General features: G+C 42.4%; 1 protein-coding gene across 1 annotated transcript in view; it reads left to right on the top strand.

Annotated features, from left to right (window-relative positions):
* The window catches only part of dock3 (dedicator of cytokinesis 3), a 1,008,697-nt gene that overhangs the window by 572,538 nt on the left and 414,183 nt on the right, over positions 1-21,976 (top strand). Inside the window, exons 8-9 of the mRNA XM_067999007.1 lie at positions 9,916-9,957; positions 13,182-13,336. Coding sequence (XP_067855108.1) covers positions 9,916-9,957; positions 13,182-13,336 — 197 coding nt within the window. The remainder of the gene's footprint in view (positions 1-9,915; positions 9,958-13,181; positions 13,337-21,976) is intronic.

Genomic DNA, 21,976 nt, shown 5'->3' with positions numbered 1-21,976 from the left:
ATACTCACCTGAACCTACTTACCAAACAACTACCCCCCCCACGCCGGGTCACTTTTTCACTGGTGACGTCACCTCTGGAACTCCACCACTGGTCTCAGTTTATCCGCCTCCGATCTCCCTTAGCTCGGCTCTCCTTCTCTCGGGCCCTCCTTTATCCGCCTCCGATCTCGCTTAGCTCAGCTCTCCCACTCTCGGGCGCTCCTTTACCCGCCTCCAATCTCGCTTAGCTCAGCTCTCCCACTCTTGGGCCCTCCTTTATCCGCCTCCTATCTCACTTAGCTCGGCTCTCCTGCTCTTGGGCCCTCCTTTACCTGCCTCCGATCTCGCTTAGCTCAGCTCTCCCACTCTCGGGCGCTCCTTTACCCGCCTCCAATCTCGCTTAGCTCAGCTCTCCCGCTCTTGGGCCCTCCTTTATCTGCCTCCAATCTCACTTAGCTCGGCTCTCCCACTCTCGGGCCCTCCTTTACCCGCCTCCGATCTCACTTAGCTCGGCTCTCCCACTCTCGGGCCCTACTTTACCCGCCTCCGATCTCGCTTAGCTCGGCTCTCCTGCTCTTGGGCCCTCCTTTATCTGCCTCCGATCTCACTTAGCTCGGCTCTCCCGCTCTTGGGCCCTCCTTTATCTGCCTCCGATCTCGCTTAGCTCAGCTCTCCCACTCTCGGGCCCTCCTTTACCCGCCTCCGATCTCGCTTAGCTCGGCTCTCCTGCTCTCGGTCCCTCCTTTATCCGCTTCCGATCTCGCTAAGCTCGGCTCTCCCCCTCTCGGGCACTTCTTTATCCGCCTCCGATCTCGCTTAGCCTTCTTGAACTGCAGCAGTCCGTGTGGTGACGGTTCTCCCACAGTGCTGTTAGGAAGGGAGTTCCAGGATTTTGACCCATCGACGATGAAGGAACGGCGATATATTTCCAAGTTGGGATGGTTTCTGACTTGGAGGGGAACGTGCAGGTGGTGGTGTTCCCATGTGCCTGCTGCCGTTGTCCTTCTTGGTGGCAGAAGTCGTGGGTTTGGGAGGTGCTGTCGAAGAAGCTTTGGCGAGTTGCTGCAGTGCATCCTGTAGATGGTACACACTGCAGCCACAGTGCACCGGTGGTGAAGGGAGTGAATGTTTAGGGTGGTGGATGGGGTGCCAATCAAGCGGGCTGCTTTGTCCTGGATGGTGTCGAGCTTCTTGAGTTTTGTTGGAGCTACACTCATCCAGGCAAGTGGAGAGTATTCCATCACACTCCTGACTTGTGCCTTGTCGATGGTGGAAAGTCTTTGGGGAGTCAGGAGGTGAGTCACTCGCCGCAAAATACCCAGCCTCTGACCAGCTCTTGTAGCCACAGTATTTATGTGGCTGGTCCAGTTAAGTTTCTGGTCAATAGTGACCCCCAGGATGTTGATGGTGGGGGATTCAGCGATGATAATGCCGTTGACTGTCAAGTGGAGGTGGTTCGACTCTCTCTTGTTGGCCTGTGCCAGCTCTTTGAATGAGCTGACCAATTAGTCCCATCCTGTGCTCTTTCCCCATAGTCCTGTAAATCTTTTCCCTTCAAGTATTTATCCAATTCCCTTTTGAAAGTTTTTTTACTGAATCTGCTTCCACTGCCCTTTCAGGCAGTGCATTCCAGATCATTACAACTCGCTGCGTAAAAAATGTTTCCCCATGTCGCCCCTGACTCTTTTGCTGATCACTGTAAATCTCTGTCCTCTGGTTACCGACCCTTCTGCCACTGGAAACGGTTTCTCCTTATTTACTGTATCAAAACAGTTAATGATTTTGAACACCTCCATCAAATCTCCCCTTAACCTACTCAGTTCTAAGGAGAGCATCTCCAGCTTCTCCAGTCTCTCCACATAACTGAAGTCCCTCATCCCTGGTACCATTCTAATAAATCTCTTCTGCACCCTCTCTAAGGTCATGACATCTTTCCCAAAGTGCAGTGCCCAGAATTGAACACAAAAGTCCAGCTGAGGCCTAACCAGTGTTTTATAAAGGTTTAGCATGATTTCCTTGCTTTTGTACTCTATGCTGCTATTCATAAAGCCAAGGATCCCATATGTTTTTTTAACAGCCTGCTCAACTTGTCCTGACACGGTCAAAGATTTGTGTACATACACCCCCAGGTCTCTCTTTTCCTGCACTCCCTTTAAAATCCTTTAAAATTGTACCATTTAGTTTATGTTGCCTCTCCTCATCCTTCCTACCAAAATATATCACTTCACACTTCTCTGTGTTAAATTTCATCTGCCTTGTGTCTGCCCATCTCACCAGTCCTCCTGAAGTCTGTTACTATCCTCCACCTTGTTTACTACATTTCCGAGTTTCATATCATCTGCAAACTTTGAAGTTTTACCCTCTACACCCAATCCAGGTCATTAATATATATCAAAAAGAGTAGTGGTCCTAATACAGACCCTTGGGGAACACTACTGTATACTTCCCTCCAATCTGAAAAACAACCCTTCACCACTACTCTCTGCTTTCTGTCCCTTAGCCAATTTTGTATCCGCACTGCCACTGTCCCTTTAATCCCATGGGCTTTAATTTTGCTAACAAGTCTATTATGTGATACTTCATCAGATGCCTTTTGAAAGTCCATATACACAACATCAAGCGCACTATCCTCATCAACCCTCTCCATTACTTCATCAAAGAACTCAATCAAGTTAGTCAAACACAATTTTCCTTTAACAATCTGTGCTGACTTTCATTTATTAGCCCATACTTTTCCAAATGCCAATTAATTTTGTCCCGGGTTATTGTCTTTAAAAGTTTCTCCACCACCGACGTTAGGCTGACTGGCCTGTAGTTGCCAGGTTTATCCCTCTCCCCTTTTTTGAACAAGGTTGTAACATTTGCAATCCTTCAATCCTCAGGGACTAGGAGGATTGGAAGATTGTGGCCAGAGCCTCCACAATTTCCACCCATACTTCCTTCAGTAACCTAGGATGCATCCCATATAGACCGGGTGACTTTTCTACTTTGAGCACTGCCAATCCTTTAAGTACCTCTTTATCTATTTTTATCGTATTCAATATCGCTACTCCCTCCTCCTTTACTGCTACATTGGCACTCTTCTCTAGTGAAAACCAATGTGAAGTATTCATTTAGTACCTCAGCCATGCCCCCTGCCTCCACAAGAAGATCTCCTTTTTTGTCCCTAATCAGTCCCACCCTTCCTTTGACTACCCTTTTACTATTTATATGTTTAGAAAAGACTTTTGGATTCCCTTTTATGCTAGATGCTAATCTATTCTCATACTCTCTCTTTGTCTCTCATTCCCTTTTTTAGATGATCTCTGTACTTTTTGTATTCAGCCTGGTTCTCTACTGTATTATGAACCTTACATTTGTCATAACCTTCATTTTTCTGTTTCATTTTAATCTCTTTATCTTTAGTCATCCAGGGAGCTCTAGCTTTGGATGCCCTTCCTTTCCTGCTCGTAAAAATGTGTCTACTCTGCACCCGAACCATCTCCTCCATGAAGGCCTCCCATTATTCAATTGCTGCTTTGCCTGCCAATTTTTGATTCCAAGCCACCTGGGCAAGATCCCTTTTTAACTTACTGAAATTAGCCTTCCTCCAGTTAAGTATGTTCACATTTGATTGTTCCTCGTCCTTTTCCATAACTATTCTAAACCTAATGATACCATGATATTAAGCTCCCTGGATGAGTCATCCACTGATCAAGCTTATGGCAAGAAATGGAAAATATTTGTGAAATGATGTGCTGTTGAATTGATTAGTCTTCACTAATTAGTCGTGTTGTCCAGCATATTGTGTTTTTATATGTACAATTTTAAAGGGGGTGCAGGAACAGAAAGACCTGAGAGTTTATGTACAGAGTTTATAGCCAAACTTAGTGGGAGGATAGAAGATTGGGAATTCTTCAAAAGACAGCAAAAAGTAACTAAAGGATTGATTAAGAAAGGGAAGTTAGATTATGAAAAGAAATTAGCAAAAAATATAAAAACAGATAGCAAGAGTTTCTATAGTTATATAAAAAGAAAAAGGGTGGCTAAGGCAAACATAGGTCCCTTAGAGGATGAAACCGGGAAATTAATGGTGGGAAACATGGAGATGGCAAAAATGCTGAACAAATATTTTGTTTCAGTCTTTACAGTAGAGGACACTAAGAATATCCCAACACTGGACAAACAGGGGACTCTCGGGGGGGAGGAGCTAAATACGATTAAAATCACTCAGGAGATGGTACTCAGTAAAATAATGGGACTCAAGGCGGATAAATCCCCTGGACCTGATGGCTTCCATCCTAGGGTCTTGAGGGAAGTGGCAGTAGGGATTGTGGATGCTTTGGTGATAGTTTTCCAAAATTCCCTGGACTCAGGAGAGGTCCCGGCAGATTGGAAAACTGCTAATGTAACACCGTTATTTAAAAAGGGTAGTAGGCAGAAGGCTGGAAATTATAGGCCAGTTAGCTTAACATCTGTGGTGGGTAAAATTTTGGAGTCTATTATTAAGGAGACAGTAATGGAACATTTAGATAAGCATAATTTAATAGGACAAAGTCAGCATGGCTTTATGAAGGGGAAGTCATGTCTGACAAATTTGCTTGAGTTCTTCGAGGATATAACGTATAGGGTGGATAAAGGGGAACCAGTGGACATAGTGTATTTAGACTTCCAGAAGGCATTCGACAAGGTGCCACATAAAAGATTATTACTTAAGATAAAAAATCACGGGATTGGGGGTAATATTCTGGCATGGGTGGAGGATTGGTTATCGAACAGGAAGCAGAGAGTTGGGATAAATGGTTCATTTTCGGACTGGCAACCATTAACGAGTGGTGTTCCACAGGGGTCGGTGCTGGGTCCCCAACTCTTTACAATCTATATTAACAATTTGGAGGAGGGGACCGAGTGCAACATATCAAAATTTGCAGATGATACAAAGATGGGAGGGAAAGTAGAGAGTGAGGAGGACATAAAAAACCTGCAAGGGGATATAGACAGGCTGGGTGAGTGGGCGGAGATTTGGCAGATGCAATATAATATTGGAAAATGTGAGGTTATGCACTTTGGCAGGAAAAATCAGAGAGCAAGTTATTTTCTTAATGGCGAGAGACTGGAAAGTACTGCAGTACAAAGGGATCTGGGGGTCCTAGTGCAAGAAAATCAAAAAGTTGGTATGCAGGTGCAGCAGGTGATCAAGAAAGCCAACGGAATGTTGGCTTTTATTGCTAGGGGGATAGAATATAAAAACAGGGAGGTATTGCTGCAGTTATATAAGGTATTGGTGAGACCGCACCTGGAATACTGCATACAGTTTTGGTCTCCATACTTAAGAAAAGACATACTTGCTCTCGAGGCAGTACAAAGAAGGTTCACTCGGTTAATCCCGGGGATGAGGGGGCGGACATATGAGGAGAGGTTGAGTAGATTGGGACTCTACTCATTGGAGTTCAGGAGAATGAGAGGCGATCTTATTGAAACATATAAGATTGTGAAGGGTCTTGATCGGGTGGATGCAGTAAGGATGTTCCCAAAGATGGGTGAAACTGGAACTAGGGGGCATAATCTTAGAATAAGGGGCTGCTCTTTCAAAACTGAGATGAGGAGAAACTTCTTCACTCAGAGGGTGGTAGGTCTGTGGAATTTGCTGCCCCAGGAAGCTGTGGAAGCTACATCATTAGATAAATTTAAAACAGAAATAGACAGTTTCCTAGAAGTAAAGGGAATTAGGGGTTATGGGGAGCGGGCAGGAAATTGGACATGAAGCTGAGTTCGGATCGGTCAATGCCCTGTGGGTGGCGGAGAGGGCCCAGGGGCTGTGTGGCCGGGTCCTGCTCCGACTTCTTGTGTTCTTTAGATTTGTGGTTGGGATCAGATCAGCCATGATCTTATTGAATGGCGGAGCAGGCTCGAGGGGCCGATTGGCCTACTCCTGCTCCAATTTCTTATGTTCTTATTAATTCTTTGAAAGGGGCAGGACAAGTAGCTAAGGCTGTTTAAAATAAAGCATATGGGAACCTTGGCTTTATAAATAGAAATATAGAGTACATAGCAAGAAAGTTATGCCTAACCTTTATAAATCACTGGCTAGGCCTCATCTGGAGTATTGTGTTCAATTCTGGGCACTACACTTTAAGAAGGATGTCAAGGCCTTGGAGAGGGTGCAGAGGTGATTTACTAGAATGGTACCAGGGATGATTCTATGTGCCTGCGCTGGCTCTTAGAATCAATGGGCTGAAAGGCCTCCTTTTGTGATGTAAGATTCTATGATTGTAGTAAATTTCTAAGATTGTAGAGTATCTCCAGCATCTGTTCGCCATTGGTTTATGACTGATGTGCCTACTTCGGCCCTCACAGATTCCCAGTTGGGATTTCAAATTATTTCTTCACAAGTTAATGCACTACTATCTGAACTTCTTCAAACATGTGTGTTTAAGTTTCTTACGTGGACAACTGCTCTGTTACGTGTTAGTTTTGGCTTGCATTATTGTGTTCATTTGAATTCAGATAGGACTCCTCTTTTGGACTCACCAGAGTTTTAAGTTTAATCTGGTGCCACACAAGTCAAAAGTTGATCTAGATGGAAGATGCTAGCAGAGATCTCTCCTGTAACTCCCTGTTTTAATCTGTCCAATCAGATTACCGCCCCTCCCATCCCTCCAAAATGGCTCTAACCAAAGTCAAAAATGACATTCTCTGTGACTGTGACTGACCGTGGTGCATTATCCCTTGTCCTCCTTCACCTCTCTGCAGCTTTTGGCATGGCTGACCACACTATCTTCCTCCGACGCCTCATCTCTACTGTCCGATTCAATGAGACTTCCTTCACATGGTTCCACTTTTACCTTATCAAGAGTAGCCAGAACATCTCCAACAGTCGCTTTTCTTCATACCCTACCCCCAGTGGCATCACCTCAGGAATCTCCTAAGGATCCATGCTTGCCCCCGTTCTGTTCCGCATCTACCTGCTGCCCCTTAGCGACATCATCCACAGACATGGACACCCAATTCTACTTTCCTATCACCTCTCAGCTCTTACACTGCCCTTGTGTTGTCAGACTGCTTGTGCAATATCCAGTCTTGGAAGAGCCACAGTTTCCTCCAGTAAACATTGGGAAGGCTGAAGCCATTGTGTTCAGCTGCCATCACAAACTCCATTGTCTCAGGCTGAACCAGACAGTTTGCAACCTTGGCATCCTATTCAACCCTGAGCTTAGTTTCCAACCTCATATCATCACAAAGACTGCTTACTTCTAAATCAATTGTGTCGCCCGCCTCCACAGCTATCTCAGCCCATCTGCTGCTGCAATGCACATCAATACCTTTATCATCTCCAGGTTTGACTATTCCAATGCTCTCCTGGCCAGTCTCCCATCCTCCACTCTCTATAAACTTCAGCTCATCCAAAACTGCTTCCCATAACCTGTCCTGCACCAAGTCCCATTGTGTCCATTGCCCTTGTGTTTGCTGACCTACGTTGGCTCCCAGTACATCAACACCTCAAATTTACAATGCTTATCCTTCCATAGCCTTACTTCTTCCTATCTCTCCTCTAGCCCAACAACACCCCCCCACCAAAAAAAACTCTGTTCCTCTGACTCCAGCTCCTTGTACATACCCCTTCCTTCCACCCCACCATTTGCAACCGTGCCTTCAGCCGTCTAGGATCTATGCTCTGGCCCTCCCACCCTAAACCCCTCCTCCCCTCCACCCCCTTCTCCTCTTTTAAGGCCATCCTTAAGACCCACCTCTTTGACCAAGCTTTTGACCACCCCACCTAATGTCTGCTCCTTTTCCTTAGTCTTCTATGAAGTTCCTTGGGATATTTTTCTAGATTGAAGGTGCCACACCAATGCCAAATTTTGGTGATGGTGGTGTACACAGCAATTTTGAACACCATAACAGTTTTTCATTTTCTAGGTGCAAAGACCCACGGCAAACTGACCCCCCTAAGCAGTGGATAGTCCAGCAGATGGTTGAGTGCACACTGTGCTGTTACAGTCTTCCAGAGAAGAAGCCCAGTGGGCAGGGTGAGGGCTGTTCCACATCTACTGCCTGGACACCTCTCAGTCAACTTACAATTAATAGCATATTCAAGGCCGTGACATGGGGAAGACCTCACTCATTTACTAAATATTAGTCTACACCACAAAACAGTGCCTTTGGCAGATCGATTCTAACAGCTGTGCTAAAGCTTCCCCTCCTAATTTGGTAGTATTTTCTTGTGCTGCCCCTGTTCCCACCCATCCACCTCTGCAGGCGTGTAATATTTGGGGGAGTTAAGATTTGGTTTCAGTTTAACTTCAGTTACAGGACTAGCACAATGGCAGAGGTCCTTGGACTTTATGCACCATGTGAGTAGGCAACCACTCTATGGCTGGCGCTACCTGTCAGCAACTTTGTTTAACATTTTCATGTGTGTTCTCAGTATGTGGCTTTCCCCACCATCAAGTCAAGCTCTATTCCTACACTGTTTGGAGGATGCATATCATTGGAAGAATGAAGGTCTGACCAAGCAAGTAGTCTAACCTTATGAAATATATCTAGGTAAAGGCAGCAACTGAGTGCTATTGTCTCAGGTAATCAAACCACTGTTCATCCATGCTTCGCATGCATCATCAGTAAGTGGAAGTATTGTGATGTGTGTAGAAATTTAAGCTGCTCATGTATTTTAGACCATACTAAATTACTGAGGCATTGTAGAAAACTACATATGTATGTATCTTGAAACAGAGAACCATCAAAGTGAGTAACTGAGCGTATGAAATATTGAAGCATTATTATGAAGAAACAGGAATATTTCCTTTAGGAGTATCCATAGCCACTCAAGCAAGTCAACATTCACCTCCTGTTAGACCTGTGCAGAGATCTATAAAAATGCAGCTTGGAAGAACATCTGACATTATGCAAAAGTGTGTTCTCCACTTTTGACCAATGTTGCCACCTATTGATGGTACTTTCCAAAGTTCAGTCTGAAAATAGTCTACCTTGGGGCAGAGGGAAGTATTAATTTTATACCCCAATTATTATATAGCAGCCCTGCCTGCAGGGCAATACTGCAACATAAATGAAGCAGATTACATGCCTCCAGAGGCACTGATACCCATTTAAGAGGGGTTTTGCTGTCCCATTCTACTAACAGTTGGTGTTGGGTCTGCCATTTTATTGTGGCTAGTATTAAAGCCAATAGTGTTATTTTGACATGTATGGACCTGCTCCAGACATCAGGGAAGGTCAAGTGCAGACTGATGACATCAGGGAAAGTTTGTGTGCGGGATGGTGAAGTCATAAAAGTAACTTTGTTGCAAGTATACGTATGCAAGATCACGCTAACATAATTATTTTAATGTCTTGTTTGTGACATTGGAGCAAATATTGTACATCAACAATTGTCCTCATTATCAGATCTCCGCAGTAGAGATTTGTGAGCATGTCGAAAAGAGCTAAAAATGAAGGAAAAAGGAAGGCTACCCATCAAATGGTCCTCTGTTTCTGAGGTTAGAGAGGGCACAAAACCAACTGGAGTTAAAATAGAAATTATGGGCATAGTTTGATGCAAATTTACATCTACTGTAGATGAAGAAGTCACATAACTATTTGAAGAGCATATTTTTACATCTGTGAAGAAAAGGCACAAGTTCTGTCTGCCTTTTCCTGTTAGTATAACAACTGCACGAATTCAATCAATGATGTACCAAGATTAAGAGAATTTCTTTTTCTCAGTAATGCTCCTTTCTCCAAGGCTAATGTGAAATTCAAACTCTGAATCTACAGCCCTCTTGTGCTACAGTTTCTAATGGGATAAAATATCTGGATGTGTTTCGGCATTTTGGATGAAATCCAACAATATTACAGGAGTCAGCCAAGATTTCAAGGATCACATCCAATTATGGTTAGAATCTGAAATTGTTACAATTATTATGTATTTTACTAATTGTGTTTCCTTTAATTTGACAGCACTTGTCCAGTAGACACAGCATACAGCAGAATACTGCACAGGTATGTCAAGTGAAACCCATTAAAATTATCTCTAAAGTTTATTACCGATTAATTGTACTTTAAGAAAATCTGACGGATACAGTTTAATATTGTAAAGAAAATCTAAAATGTATTCATAATTACATTAAAGAATAAATACTTCAAATGAAAAAAGTGTCTCTTAAGAATAGCATTTTGAATGTTAAGCTCATCTTTCATTTATAAATTTAATGTCTCAAATAATTATCTTACAAAGACTCCTCCATCAAATCGTAAAGGTAAGCCATGGGGGAAGAGGGAGAAGAGAAAAGTCTAGATGAGGCAGTGCATTAGAACTTGGTCTCTCATCTCTGGGACCTGAAGTAGCAAAAATATTGCAGGGGTAATGTTTTAAAAATATATAAAATAATGGACATGTTTATAGATAATTACTTGATGTTGAAAATGTTTATCACTCAACTCCCTGAATGGTTTATTGGATAAATGTGCCCCCACTATGGTCCTGTGCTACACAGACTAGGAAATTCCAGATCCAGTTGCTGGTCTGTGGTACCCTACTCAGCTGAAGCAATAATCAAAGTGCTGCAGTTGTTTTCAGCTTCCATGGGCTGATGAGGGAAAAAATGAGCCAGGGATGTAACTCATAATTATTATCCAGTGATTCCTGCTGGGAAGTACGAGTGTGTCAACGTCACATGTGGACTTGATTAGGCTTGGCTATGATGGCCCCCACCCCATGGTGTCGTAGCCTGGCAATGCTCAAGGTTTAGGCTCACTTATGAAGAAAGGTCACCTGAGTGAGGTACCAGAGAGCAGGTACAGTTTCCTGGAACTGTATCTGTACATTGAGCAGGGAAAAGGGTAGAAAGTTGGCAGTAATAAAGACATTGCATATCCCTAGAGCTACTTTGTGTTGTTAGTAGATACGAGTAAGGATGTCAGTGATCTATATTTCCCTCTACAGCACTCTCTCCTTCTATAGTCTCATTATTCTGCACTCACATAGGAAATCAGTCCAAACCGAACACTGTAGCACACAGCTATGGATATTAAATTACATTCTAGAGAAACCATTTGATTATTTCAGCTATTGATCCCTTATAAACCAAGTGCTCAGCATAGCATTATGGAATATCAAAATATAAAACTAGACTGGTTTAAAAAAAAGAGAATAAGTATGTTTTCTTTAACAGTGGATCTCATTTTGTTCTAAATCAGATTGGTGTCACTGGTCGATCAATAATTAGCCGCTGTAGATATACATTTGTGCTATTTAAAACCCTGCCTTGGTCCAAATGATTTTCTTTATTTTTCATTTTTGTTCCTTCCTCTCTTGAAGCCCCTGAGTCATACTGGGGTACAGTTTCATAACCCTGGCATGTTGGCCATGGCCATTCTTCATGTTACAGGCTGGACACACTATTCAACTGTGGGACCATCATATAGGAGCTACGTCATGTCCTCATTCAATGTCCATACAAGCACTTTCTAGCAGGGGTCACTGGATAGCAATCAGGGGCAGGAAATTGGGCTGATTTTTGACTCCTTAACTGAGGGCTGCTGCGGTCATCTGTAGCATTTCTAATCGCTACCTGTGCTGAGATTGGCACCCTCAGCACAGACCAGGAATTGAACCCGAGAACTTCTGATCTGTGTAACTCAGTTATAAAAAGACTTTACCAACTGAGCCACTGGTGGAGCTAGTTGCAAGTGGTTTGATTCTATTTATAAAATATTACCATGATGATCGTACTTCTTGCATGAATGGAGTATGTTCTTGATTTGTGAGAAGACTGACTTGGCTGGTCATCACTTGTGTCTTTTACAAGCCAGTGCTTGAGATAACATCATTTCTACAGGATTGCATGCATTAACCGAAAATGTTAACTCTTGGTTCAGTGAGTAATCCGTGGATCACCCATTCAATAAGACATAACTGTAGCTATAAAGCTCCAAAGAAGCCCAAGTGGAAGTTTTCTCCTTGTTTACACATATGATAAATTTTCAGTCGGTTAATGAGATAGGCTGATTGCCCAGGCAAGGGGCTGTCTGCAATGAAGAACATTTTGAGGCAACTGATGCAGAAGAACAAAATTCTGATGCTGAAACTGCAATTACGTAAAAACATTGCTCTTACTGATGTGTGAATTGAATGATTTCTTTCATAAACTATAACAGGATAAAACAAATACTATTATATGTAAATAATGAATACCTGGAAATGAATACTAAGCAGTAATCTTTTCAAGGGATTAGGTATCAGCATTAACTGTGAGAGTGGTTGATGATCATGATATGAATGCTGTGAGGAGATAACTGCCTATAATACTAGTGGATCTCCTGTAGCATTGCTGCCGGTGAACCTGGGGTATAGAGCACAGTTGTGATGTTTAGCTGCGAAGATGAATCTGTGTTTAACCTGGCCTGTCACATTACGATCACTGTTCTACTTCTTCCTGTGGGGAAATGATCTAAATAGACAAGTCATTGTAGCTGCTAGTAAATTTCTGACTCTAGGTCAGATGAACCCAGCAAGAAATAGCTAGCTTTCTATTTTTTGAAGATTATTTTGTATCTGTAACAAAGTGTGATGTTTTGAAGTTTAGAGCATATCTCCCATCATATTGTGTTAGATGATGCACTGCTTTACAAGGACAGGAGCATTATAGCATGTAATGCACAGTGTAGTATTCCACTAAGTGAAGCCGTACTCATTTAAATGCACAAAGTCTAGTTGCTGTTAAATCAAAATTGGTGTGATACCTAAGGTGTAATAGACACAGGCATACTCTGGCCAAAGTGTTTTTATTATATTAATAAATATGTGCATAAATTCTGCAGAGTTGCTGGAGGGCTATCAATTGCTATATAATGAGAACTGCACTAAAGGGCTGGCGATTGCTATGGCCATTGACCAGAAAATAACAGTCAATGCATTTTAAGAAGTAACGGTTTAGTTAATTATTTGAAGTATAGGTAGATTGGCCATGGTGAAAAATAAACTGGTACATTTAAAATCAAAAATCATAGAATAACACAGCACAGAAGGAGGCCATTCGGTCCATCGTGTCTGTGCCGGCTCTTGAAAGAGCTATCTAATTAGTCCCACTCCCCTGCACTTTCCCATAGCCCTGCAAATGTTTTCTTTTCAAGTATATATCCAATTCCTTGTGTAACAGTTGGGAGTGTGTGTCTTTCCATTCTGTTTTTGAGAAACGTGACCTTTTTCCTTCGTTTTGTAACAGACAGACACCACGAGGCACCGACACGGTGATACATGCCGCATCCCCGTGCCCCACCATCTCTTCCTCAACATGAAGAGCTTTACCTACCACACCATTGGAGAAGACACAGACATCTTCTTCTCTCTTTATGATATGCGAGAGGGCAAACAGATCAGGTAGGAGCCCGGGGAATGATAAATTCAGCTGACAGCTGTGGGCGGTTCAACAAAACACTTCATCTCCGTGGGACTTGGCAGTTCCGATTTATGCAAAAGACAATTTCTGAGCTCTGGGCAGCTGGCCATAGCTGGTAATTAAATCTGTGGCTGGCGTGCTTGCGTGGGGGGAGCAATGTAAGAAGCTTTCTCGGAACATATATGGGCATCATTATTTTCTAATTACGCCTATCGTTCTGCATGCTGCAGTTTGCCAGCAATACACAGCGCTACCCTGCTGTAGTGGTCACAAGTGTGCGACTAAATTAAAATAATAGAGCCTGTTGGAGTTACTCATTGGTCAACCCTCACTGTGAGTGTAAAATAGCTAATACATCAGGAGGTGTAAGAATCAAGTGAAGCAGGAAGACTGAACTGTCAGGGATTGACCCCCCATTTTTACCTATTCGCCTAGAATTTGGGCTGATTGATTAATTAGGTTCCATTTATTTTAAAATGCTGACCTGAAAGGTCGCTAAAGGATCTGCTGGTCCTTGGTAGGTTTACCATCAGGGTCCTTTTTAAAAATCAGTCAGTTTAAAAAAAACTTAACATTAGTTTTGAGAACTCTGATTTTATTCTCTGGAGGCTGTAAAGTAAATGAGGCTTCTCCAGGTGGTCTCTCCCTGTACCAATGGCAGCAGCAAAGATGATGCTCCACCACACATGGTTTCCACTATCCACTGTTTCTCTCACAGGCTCTCACACACATTCTGCTTCCCTATTCTTCTCCTGTCAAATCACCACTCCTATAATCAAGTTTGCTGCTGCCTCCTCCTTTCACAACGGAATTACACAATATTAATGAGAGCCAGATGGGCTGTCCACTGTGCTGTTAAACCAGTCTATTATCATCGTAGGGAGTGGAAGGATTTCTAGAAGGGTTACTCTGCCTCCCAGCAGCTTTCCCTAACTTTTGCTGTGAGTGCAGCAGATCAAGCATGAGAGAGAGATCCTAACTCAGTACAGAACATGAAGGTGGGCGGATCAGACATGAGAGAACTTGGAAACAGGTTGATCAGTCTGGATGGGAACAAGGCCTGAAGGCAGTGCTCGCACAGATCACAGGAAACCCTGTGTGCACACAAAAACCCAGCAGAATGATAACCCCACCCTCGCTGACCGTGTTTGATCCTTTCCCGGCCCACGTGCACTGTCCAACTTTAGATCAATAGGCTGCACAAGTCTAGGTTTTTTTTCAGTGTATAAATTAACTGAAAAGTAACTAGTTAGGAAACTAACAACAGTTTATCATTTACAACACAGCCGTAATTGCAACATTTTCAGTAGACATTTAGTTTTTGACAGAATACAAGAAACATACAACAGAAGTTGTTTAAAGTTACAACAAAATATGAGGAACTGTGCATGAAGGGCATTGAGCACCAAAGCAATGGGGAGAATCAGAGTGAGAAAGGAGGTAAAGAATGCAGGGCATGGAGAGTAAGCAAAGCAAAGAAAAAAACAGCAGAAGACAAGGAACACAAATGAAAAGAGGAGCAGAAACATGAGAAGAAATAACAGGTTATAAAAACTGTATGCTCAAAGTGGAAGCATATTGTTTTTTTTTCTTGATATATTTGTAATTGTGTGCACACAGGTAAGTGTCCGCTTCCAGCTTATATACAGCAGAGGAAACAATGATGTATTCAATATCACACACCATCACATTACTGATTGCATCTCCTCACAGAAACTTATTAATGTTAGTACAAAATAAAAACAGAGAATGTTTTTTAAAACAGGTGTTTCCTGATGGCTCCACTGGATAAGGCAGTGAATAGCTGAGCCATACAGAGTTGGAAGGTTCCAGGTTTGATGTCCAATCTGTGCTGAGTTAGCTGATACCAGTCGGGGCAACACTTGGGGCACTCAGCAACAGTTGGCCTCAGCACCTCTGGTGGTGGTGGTGGGGGACCAAATCAGTCAGTGTTCCCACTCTTGATTGATGGAAAGTGCACATGTAGTCATTAGGTGAGGATGGGATTGGACTTTCAGTTGAATGTCCCTACCAACCCTTATTGCCTAAAATCACACATGATGAATGGCCACTAGGGCAAGACATTCGAGGGTGGTGATGGAGCGATACTCCAGTGATGAGTCAAGGCATTCAGGAGAGGAGGAGTGGTGGAGGGGAGCTTGGTCAGAAAAGAAGGTGAACTATCACTCGCAACTTGATTATCTTGCCATGAAACTGGTCAGTGAAAATGTCATTGCTAAAATGTCCCCAGTGCAGGTACCTCTGCAGCGCTGTGCAGTCCATGTGTAAGACGTTGCTCTATTCTAACTTGCCTCAGAGCACGTTTCTTGGGCAAGTGAGACGTTTTGATAATTGAGTCATACTGAAAGAACTGTATAAACACAAAAGAGTTAAAAATGATCCCCGTTGAATTGAGACTGAATCTGCACATGCTGCAGTGAGCTGTGGGAATCTATATACATTTGGTGTGCGGGTTTTGATGAATCGGTTTGTGACCTGCTGATCAGTGTTTTGGTTCCCTTGGACTGGGGTCGCAGATTACAGTTTGCTTTCTGTGCAGATGCTGCTGTTTATAATGCTACCTGCTGGCACAGTAACTTGTCAGTTTTAACCCTGTTCTTCACTGTGTGTTTGATTTGTACATCTGAAGTTTGTGCGTTAGGCAGTAACTGCCTATAACTTCTGTATAAGGCCGTTCTGCCTTATACAGAACAGACTGATAACAGTAACAGATAGTTATTTAAATATGGGAAAGCTAATTTTTTCCGGCGTGGGTGGCAGATCCTAGTGCAGCGAAGGTTGATAAATGGTGTGTAACAGGAACCCAGTGTATCCTTGAAATGCTGTGTTAGAGCATTAATAAGTGGCTATGTCATCTCTCTTAAAATAACTGAGCAGAAAAGAGAAAAAGATACAAAAGGAGCAGCTTCTGGAACTGATTCCCATATAAAAAGAGAGATTCTTACCAGTAACAATGATAAAGTGTGTATCGGATAAAAGAGCAAAACGTTTCTAGACCTATCACACCAGCCATACTTGAGGGAATAAAAGGGGCAGAAGATTTTGCAGAAAGGATACAGTACTTTAAAGGCAGTTTCACCTTGATAATGCGCTGTCAGTGGCTGGCAAGCGGTACTCGCATCCCGATCACCCAACCATATCTGTCATGTCAACCAATATTTGAATTTCTATCATAAAAGTCTCCCTTCTAAGATTTGCAGGTTAGTTGAAGTAAAAGATTCCCCTTGTTTCACAGAAATAGTCAGAGTGTCTTGTTACTGCAGTGGCCTTCAAATAATTCAGTAGGTAATCCCCAGGTTGATACTTGACTTACATTGCTGTTCAGTCTCCTGCAGCCAGCCAGGCTTGTCTCAGCTAAGGGCTTCTCTGCAACCACCATTGATGCTGATCCATGCTCCACCTCTTTCTGCACTGACCTCTTCAAGTCCCCAAAAAGATTTTCCCCAGTTCACTTGAATATTTCCAATTGTTTCTCAAATCCTTTCTGAGTGTTCATTACTCAAGTTCTGCCATAGAGTACGTTGGAGGATGGACAAATTCTGCAGCACAGATGCATTAAAGTTAAGGTTCTCTAACAGCTTGTTCTAATTCATTGTTTTCAAACAATGAATTAGAACATTGCTGCTGGAGAACTCTGCATTATTTAGAGGCCTGAAAACCTGTTTCTTTCACAAACTTGGAAATAAAAACAGGCAAGGTAGCACACACACTCATTTTTTTCCATAATTGTTCCTTATTACAACTCTTGAGGCTTGAACTACTCTTGATCATGCGCATTACTTTAATAATAGAGCTCAATGCAAAGCTTTCTTTGATGTCTATAGCACAACACCCATTGATCCACCTCTGGAGAATGAAGTGAGGCAGGTGGAGCATGTTTCAGTGGAGGATCATTTGGGGAACAGTGATCATAATATCATCAGGTTTAAAATAGTTATAGAAAGGGACAAGGAACAATTAAAGCGTAAAAATACTTAACTGGAGGAGAACAGATTTCAGTGAGTTAAAAATGGATCTTGCCCAGGTGGATTGGAGTTAGTTCGGATCACATATTATATTGGAGTTAGTTCAGGTCAGATTCTGCACTGCTGAATTCAGTACCCTTATCCCGGCAGCAGACTCTGCAACCCATGGAAGCAGGTTTTACAAGTCTGCCAATAGGCTACGGTTGCTGTATTCATCTGTGTAAACACTAGAAGTCAGATCTTGGGCACTGGTCTCCCAGAATCCTCCTTCGATAAGCACCAATAGAAAATAATCTTTAGTTATGCTAAGATCCCATCGTGCTTGCACTTGATTTAAATAAAATTCCTTCAAGCAAGAGCTGGACCTGTTTCTGGCTGGGACGGAGATCACCTCATTCAGGTACCTTGTAACGTTGATCAGGCCCAGGGTGATCTCCTGGATTAGTTTCGATTGCCTAAAGGGGTTGGAGAGGAATTTTCCAGAATTTTTTCCCCCCAAATTGGCCTGAGTTTTTAACTGTTTTTGTGCCTCTCTCAGGAGATCATATGGCACCAGGAAGGATGGGGAGTGTATATATTGTGATACACAAGCCATCACAACTGTATGGGAAAAGCTGGATGAACCTGTAGGTCTTTTCCTGTCCGTCGTATTTCATATGTTCTTAAAATAAGATGAGAGCTCCCTCTGTAGCTCGGCTGATTAGAACACTGAGTGTCAGAGCCATACAGACCAATTCCAAATCTACTTAAGTTAGCTGATGTCAGTCTGGGCAATCTTACAATTGGTTTCAGTGCCCTGGGTTATGGAGGGATAAAGGAGCCAGGCTTCCTGCTGGAACGCCCATGTGTGCAGACATTGGGTGAGAACACAATCGGGCACAGCTGGGAGCTCCACAGTCTGCCAATGCTCCCTGTCTGATCTGACACGTGAGAAATGGTCACTTGGGTAGGGTACTGAAGGTGGCCAGCAATGTGCAGCATGCATCCAAACCAGAGTACTTTCAGGAGTAGGACGGAGAAAATTGTTAGAACAAACAAAATCAGATGGTAATATTTTTACCATGTAATTTGTTACAAAAAGGAATTGTTTTACCTAATTTACTGCAGTGGAAACTAGTAAAAATGAACAACGGCATTGAATTTATAACTAATACATTGAAGGAGTGACACGTAAATGCCATTAGCTGGCCTTGTAATTCTGAAGATTCTCTACTGTATCAAAAGCCTGTGAAGCAGTATGCGAAGTAGTGGATTTTAAATGCAGGTTAGATTGCGAACCAATTTGAACCACAAAGTAAATGTTTTGTCCACCCTATTCATTTTGCATGAATATTAGTTGAAATGCCAGTGACATAATGTGTAGCATAAACAGACATTCTGACATAATCAACCCCCTGGCAGCTGGTGCAGTCAAACAAAGATGGGATTGAGAGTGTAAGCCAATGACGATTGTTATTCTGACTGTGTACACTGTTGAGGATCATTAGAGTTTTAGAATTGCTGGCAGAGGTTTGCAATGGAAGGAAAATAGCAGCTTCTCTGGCAGGGAGCACACAAATCAGCTGACTAGTATTGATGCAATCCCGATCTTCATTAGCCTTATCAGCAGCTATGAAGCCTGCAGAGAAACCTGAACTGTATTACGCTATCTGCAGTGGCGGTATTACTAAATAACCTGGTAGTCAATTACAGTAATGGCAGTTTACTCCCTATGGGTATACATGATTCAGACGTGGAACATTCACACATAAATTTAGGGATGTTAAAAAAGATTCAATAAAGGGAAACTAACATGATTTCAGGATTTGGATCATTCAAGAATAAACGGAGACTAAGGAAGCTAAATCTATTCATATTGGAAAAAGAAGTCTGTTGGGGAGGAAGGCACATGAACCAAGTTCTAGAAAAAGTGAATGGCATTGATACTGTGGATGTCGAGAGGTGGTCTATTGAGCTAAAAAGTGCTATAAGCTGAGTTTGAGGCATAACTTATTCACACTTAAATCTGTTGACTGTTGAAAGGCTGCCACATTGCAGTGAATAATGACTAATCCTTATTTATATGTAATTTTGCCAGTAACTGTACCTTAATATGAGCAATTGCCTCTTAAAGTCTCATTGGAATTTCATTTTGTAATTCTACAAAGGGCAAGAATGCAAGGAGTTTCAAATTATTAAACCTGCCCTGTAGTTTTGTTTCTGGCCTACATTTCTAGCAAGCAAATTTTACACATTAACAGTGGAAACACATTTTGCCACAAGGCAAATAGCTCCCCCTGTTCTTCTCACTCAGTTTAACACACCACATCTCTTTTGCAGTGTGACATGAAGGAAGCAGGCGGAGCTAGTACTAATGTGGCACTCATAATTTCATTACATTACAGCACATTTGAAAAACAATTATAAAAAATACATACCAGTCTGCATATATCTATGACACATTTTGGGATTAAGATCATGTCATCACAGGGGCCCTTGGTGTAATATATGTTTAAAATGCTACTATTGAGCTAAGGTTATCTCTCATAGTGTTAAATTCATGGGACAGCAAGATGGGTAGGTATGGGTACCATTCAGACAAGGCATCTGAACCAATGTGCTGAGGACAATGAAAGACATTCTAGTGATCGTTTGTACCCATTGCTGCCGTAACAATTTTATTCATCTGACTGGCAGGGGTTATTGCCAAGTTAGACTGGCAGATTCCACTGTTGGGAGCTGGGTGGTAGTTAGTTTGACTGGAAGCTGAAGCTGGAGTCAGGCTGAAAATAGAAAAAACAGGGGACTGCAGGGAGAGGACGTTCTACCCTGTGCTAGAGTCTCGAGCAAAGGATTTGTGAAGGTTAGGATGCAGTAGAGTTATTCTGTTTAAGTTAAATGAGGTGACCCACTGATATGGCGAAGCTGTTTGTACTGATCAGAACTGTTGTTCTGGATGTTCACCTGCAGTGAAAGAAAACAACTTAATCAAGCTTTGTCTCATCAAATCTTTGCTCAATCCGTCTTTAGAAAGACTGAAGAAATACACGTACAGAGGTCACGGATATCTGGTTCAGGTCGCAAAGGGATTCTACTTTTATACCCATAGGTCATGCTATTGTGCAAATAGATATAGGACAACTCTCCTAAAAGTAGGATGCTCAGACCGCTTACAGGAGTCACTGACGCCATGGAGCCTGAGAAGGTATCTACTGCAGTCCCAAATTCGTAACAATCTGACTCTTGAGAGTCAAACATCCATTTTTCCCTCGGGAATATTTATTTTCTAAAAAAAATGGATTTCTGATATATAAAACCAATTTTTTTTTAAACTAGTATGTTAGGTGCTGTTCCTGAGTGGTCCAGGATATGGACTGGAAAATGGAACAAGGGGAACGGTAAAGAATCAAACACCAAACCAGGGAGTGGAGCAGTTGAGCAAAGTGGGAGCTGGAGTCGGAGCAGGGTCAGCTTCCTGTTATAACTGGGAGTGGCAAAGCCCAAGGCTTGAGGCATGTGGAGGTATTCCTTGGATTGAGGCTGGGAATGGAGTCATTCCTGGGGCAGCAGAGTGGCAGAGTTAGTTCTGTATAACTGGTTTGCAACATTATTTATTTTATCTTACAGGTCCTTGTATATACTTAGTTATGTTGTTTTCCCTGTCAAAATTACCTCAGATAGGGTTCAAAAGTTCATGCTTTACTCAGTTATATTACAAAATATAGTGGGCACGCTAGCCTAGCAACCCAGATGCTGTAAATTCAAATCCCACCATAGCAAGTTGTGAAATTGAATTCAATAAATCTGGTAATTTGTGGGTTGGCACCAGAAAATGACCATGAAAGCTGCCGTATTGTCATAAAAGCTCAACTCTTTTCTAATGTTCTTCAGGGAAGGCTCCAGTCCCAGACTACTTAGTTGACTTTTAATACCTTTTAGGGCATCAAGGGATGGGCATTAAATACTTCCTTGTGAAGTGCATTGGAAAGTTTTTATACATTAAAAGCACTATATTAATGCAAGTTGTCAGTGTTGCATTGCCTTGATAGTGTTGCCCACATCCCCAAGAAGAAATTTTAAAAATTCCACAGCTATCTTCAAGTATTCCATAGGTTTTAATACAGGCAGGCCTTTTTCATCACTGGATGAGGGGAAGGTGCTTACAAACAGCAAGTGCAGGCGTGCTCTGTGAATTGCTAGCAATCATTAAGATAAATTGTGGTGTATTATGCAACTCCTCCCACGCCCCACCCAACTCCTCCCATGCCCCACCCAAGTCCAGGAATGGCTGCAAGACTTTTAAATAGATTCCTAATTTTAGGAAGGAATTATCTGCAACATTCTGTGTCACGCAAGTTTATTTACTTTTCATATTCATCAGCTGTACTTTCAGGCAAGTGGTGCTATCTTGCCAAATGGAGTAATTAGAGCAATTCAGCAAAAATACATTTATCAAAGGTTGAATCCTGTCCAAAGAACAGGACAATTAGCACACCTGCACAGAACATGACCATGATCAAAAATTAGGTGGTAACCATTTCTGTTTCCTCGATTTCTTTTAGGTTGATTTACCAGCTGGATAATGGATGACTCAATTAGACACCTTTAATAATGTGACAGGTGGTACATGTGCATCAGTTCTGAAGGTACTGTCAG

Source organism: Heptranchias perlo, chromosome 17 (genome assembly GCF_035084215.1).
Source record: "Heptranchias perlo isolate sHepPer1 chromosome 17, sHepPer1.hap1, whole genome shotgun sequence".
Lineage (NCBI taxonomy): Eukaryota > Metazoa > Chordata > Chondrichthyes > Hexanchiformes > Hexanchidae > Heptranchias > Heptranchias perlo.
This window is presented reverse-complemented; position numbering and strand designations above follow the sequence as displayed.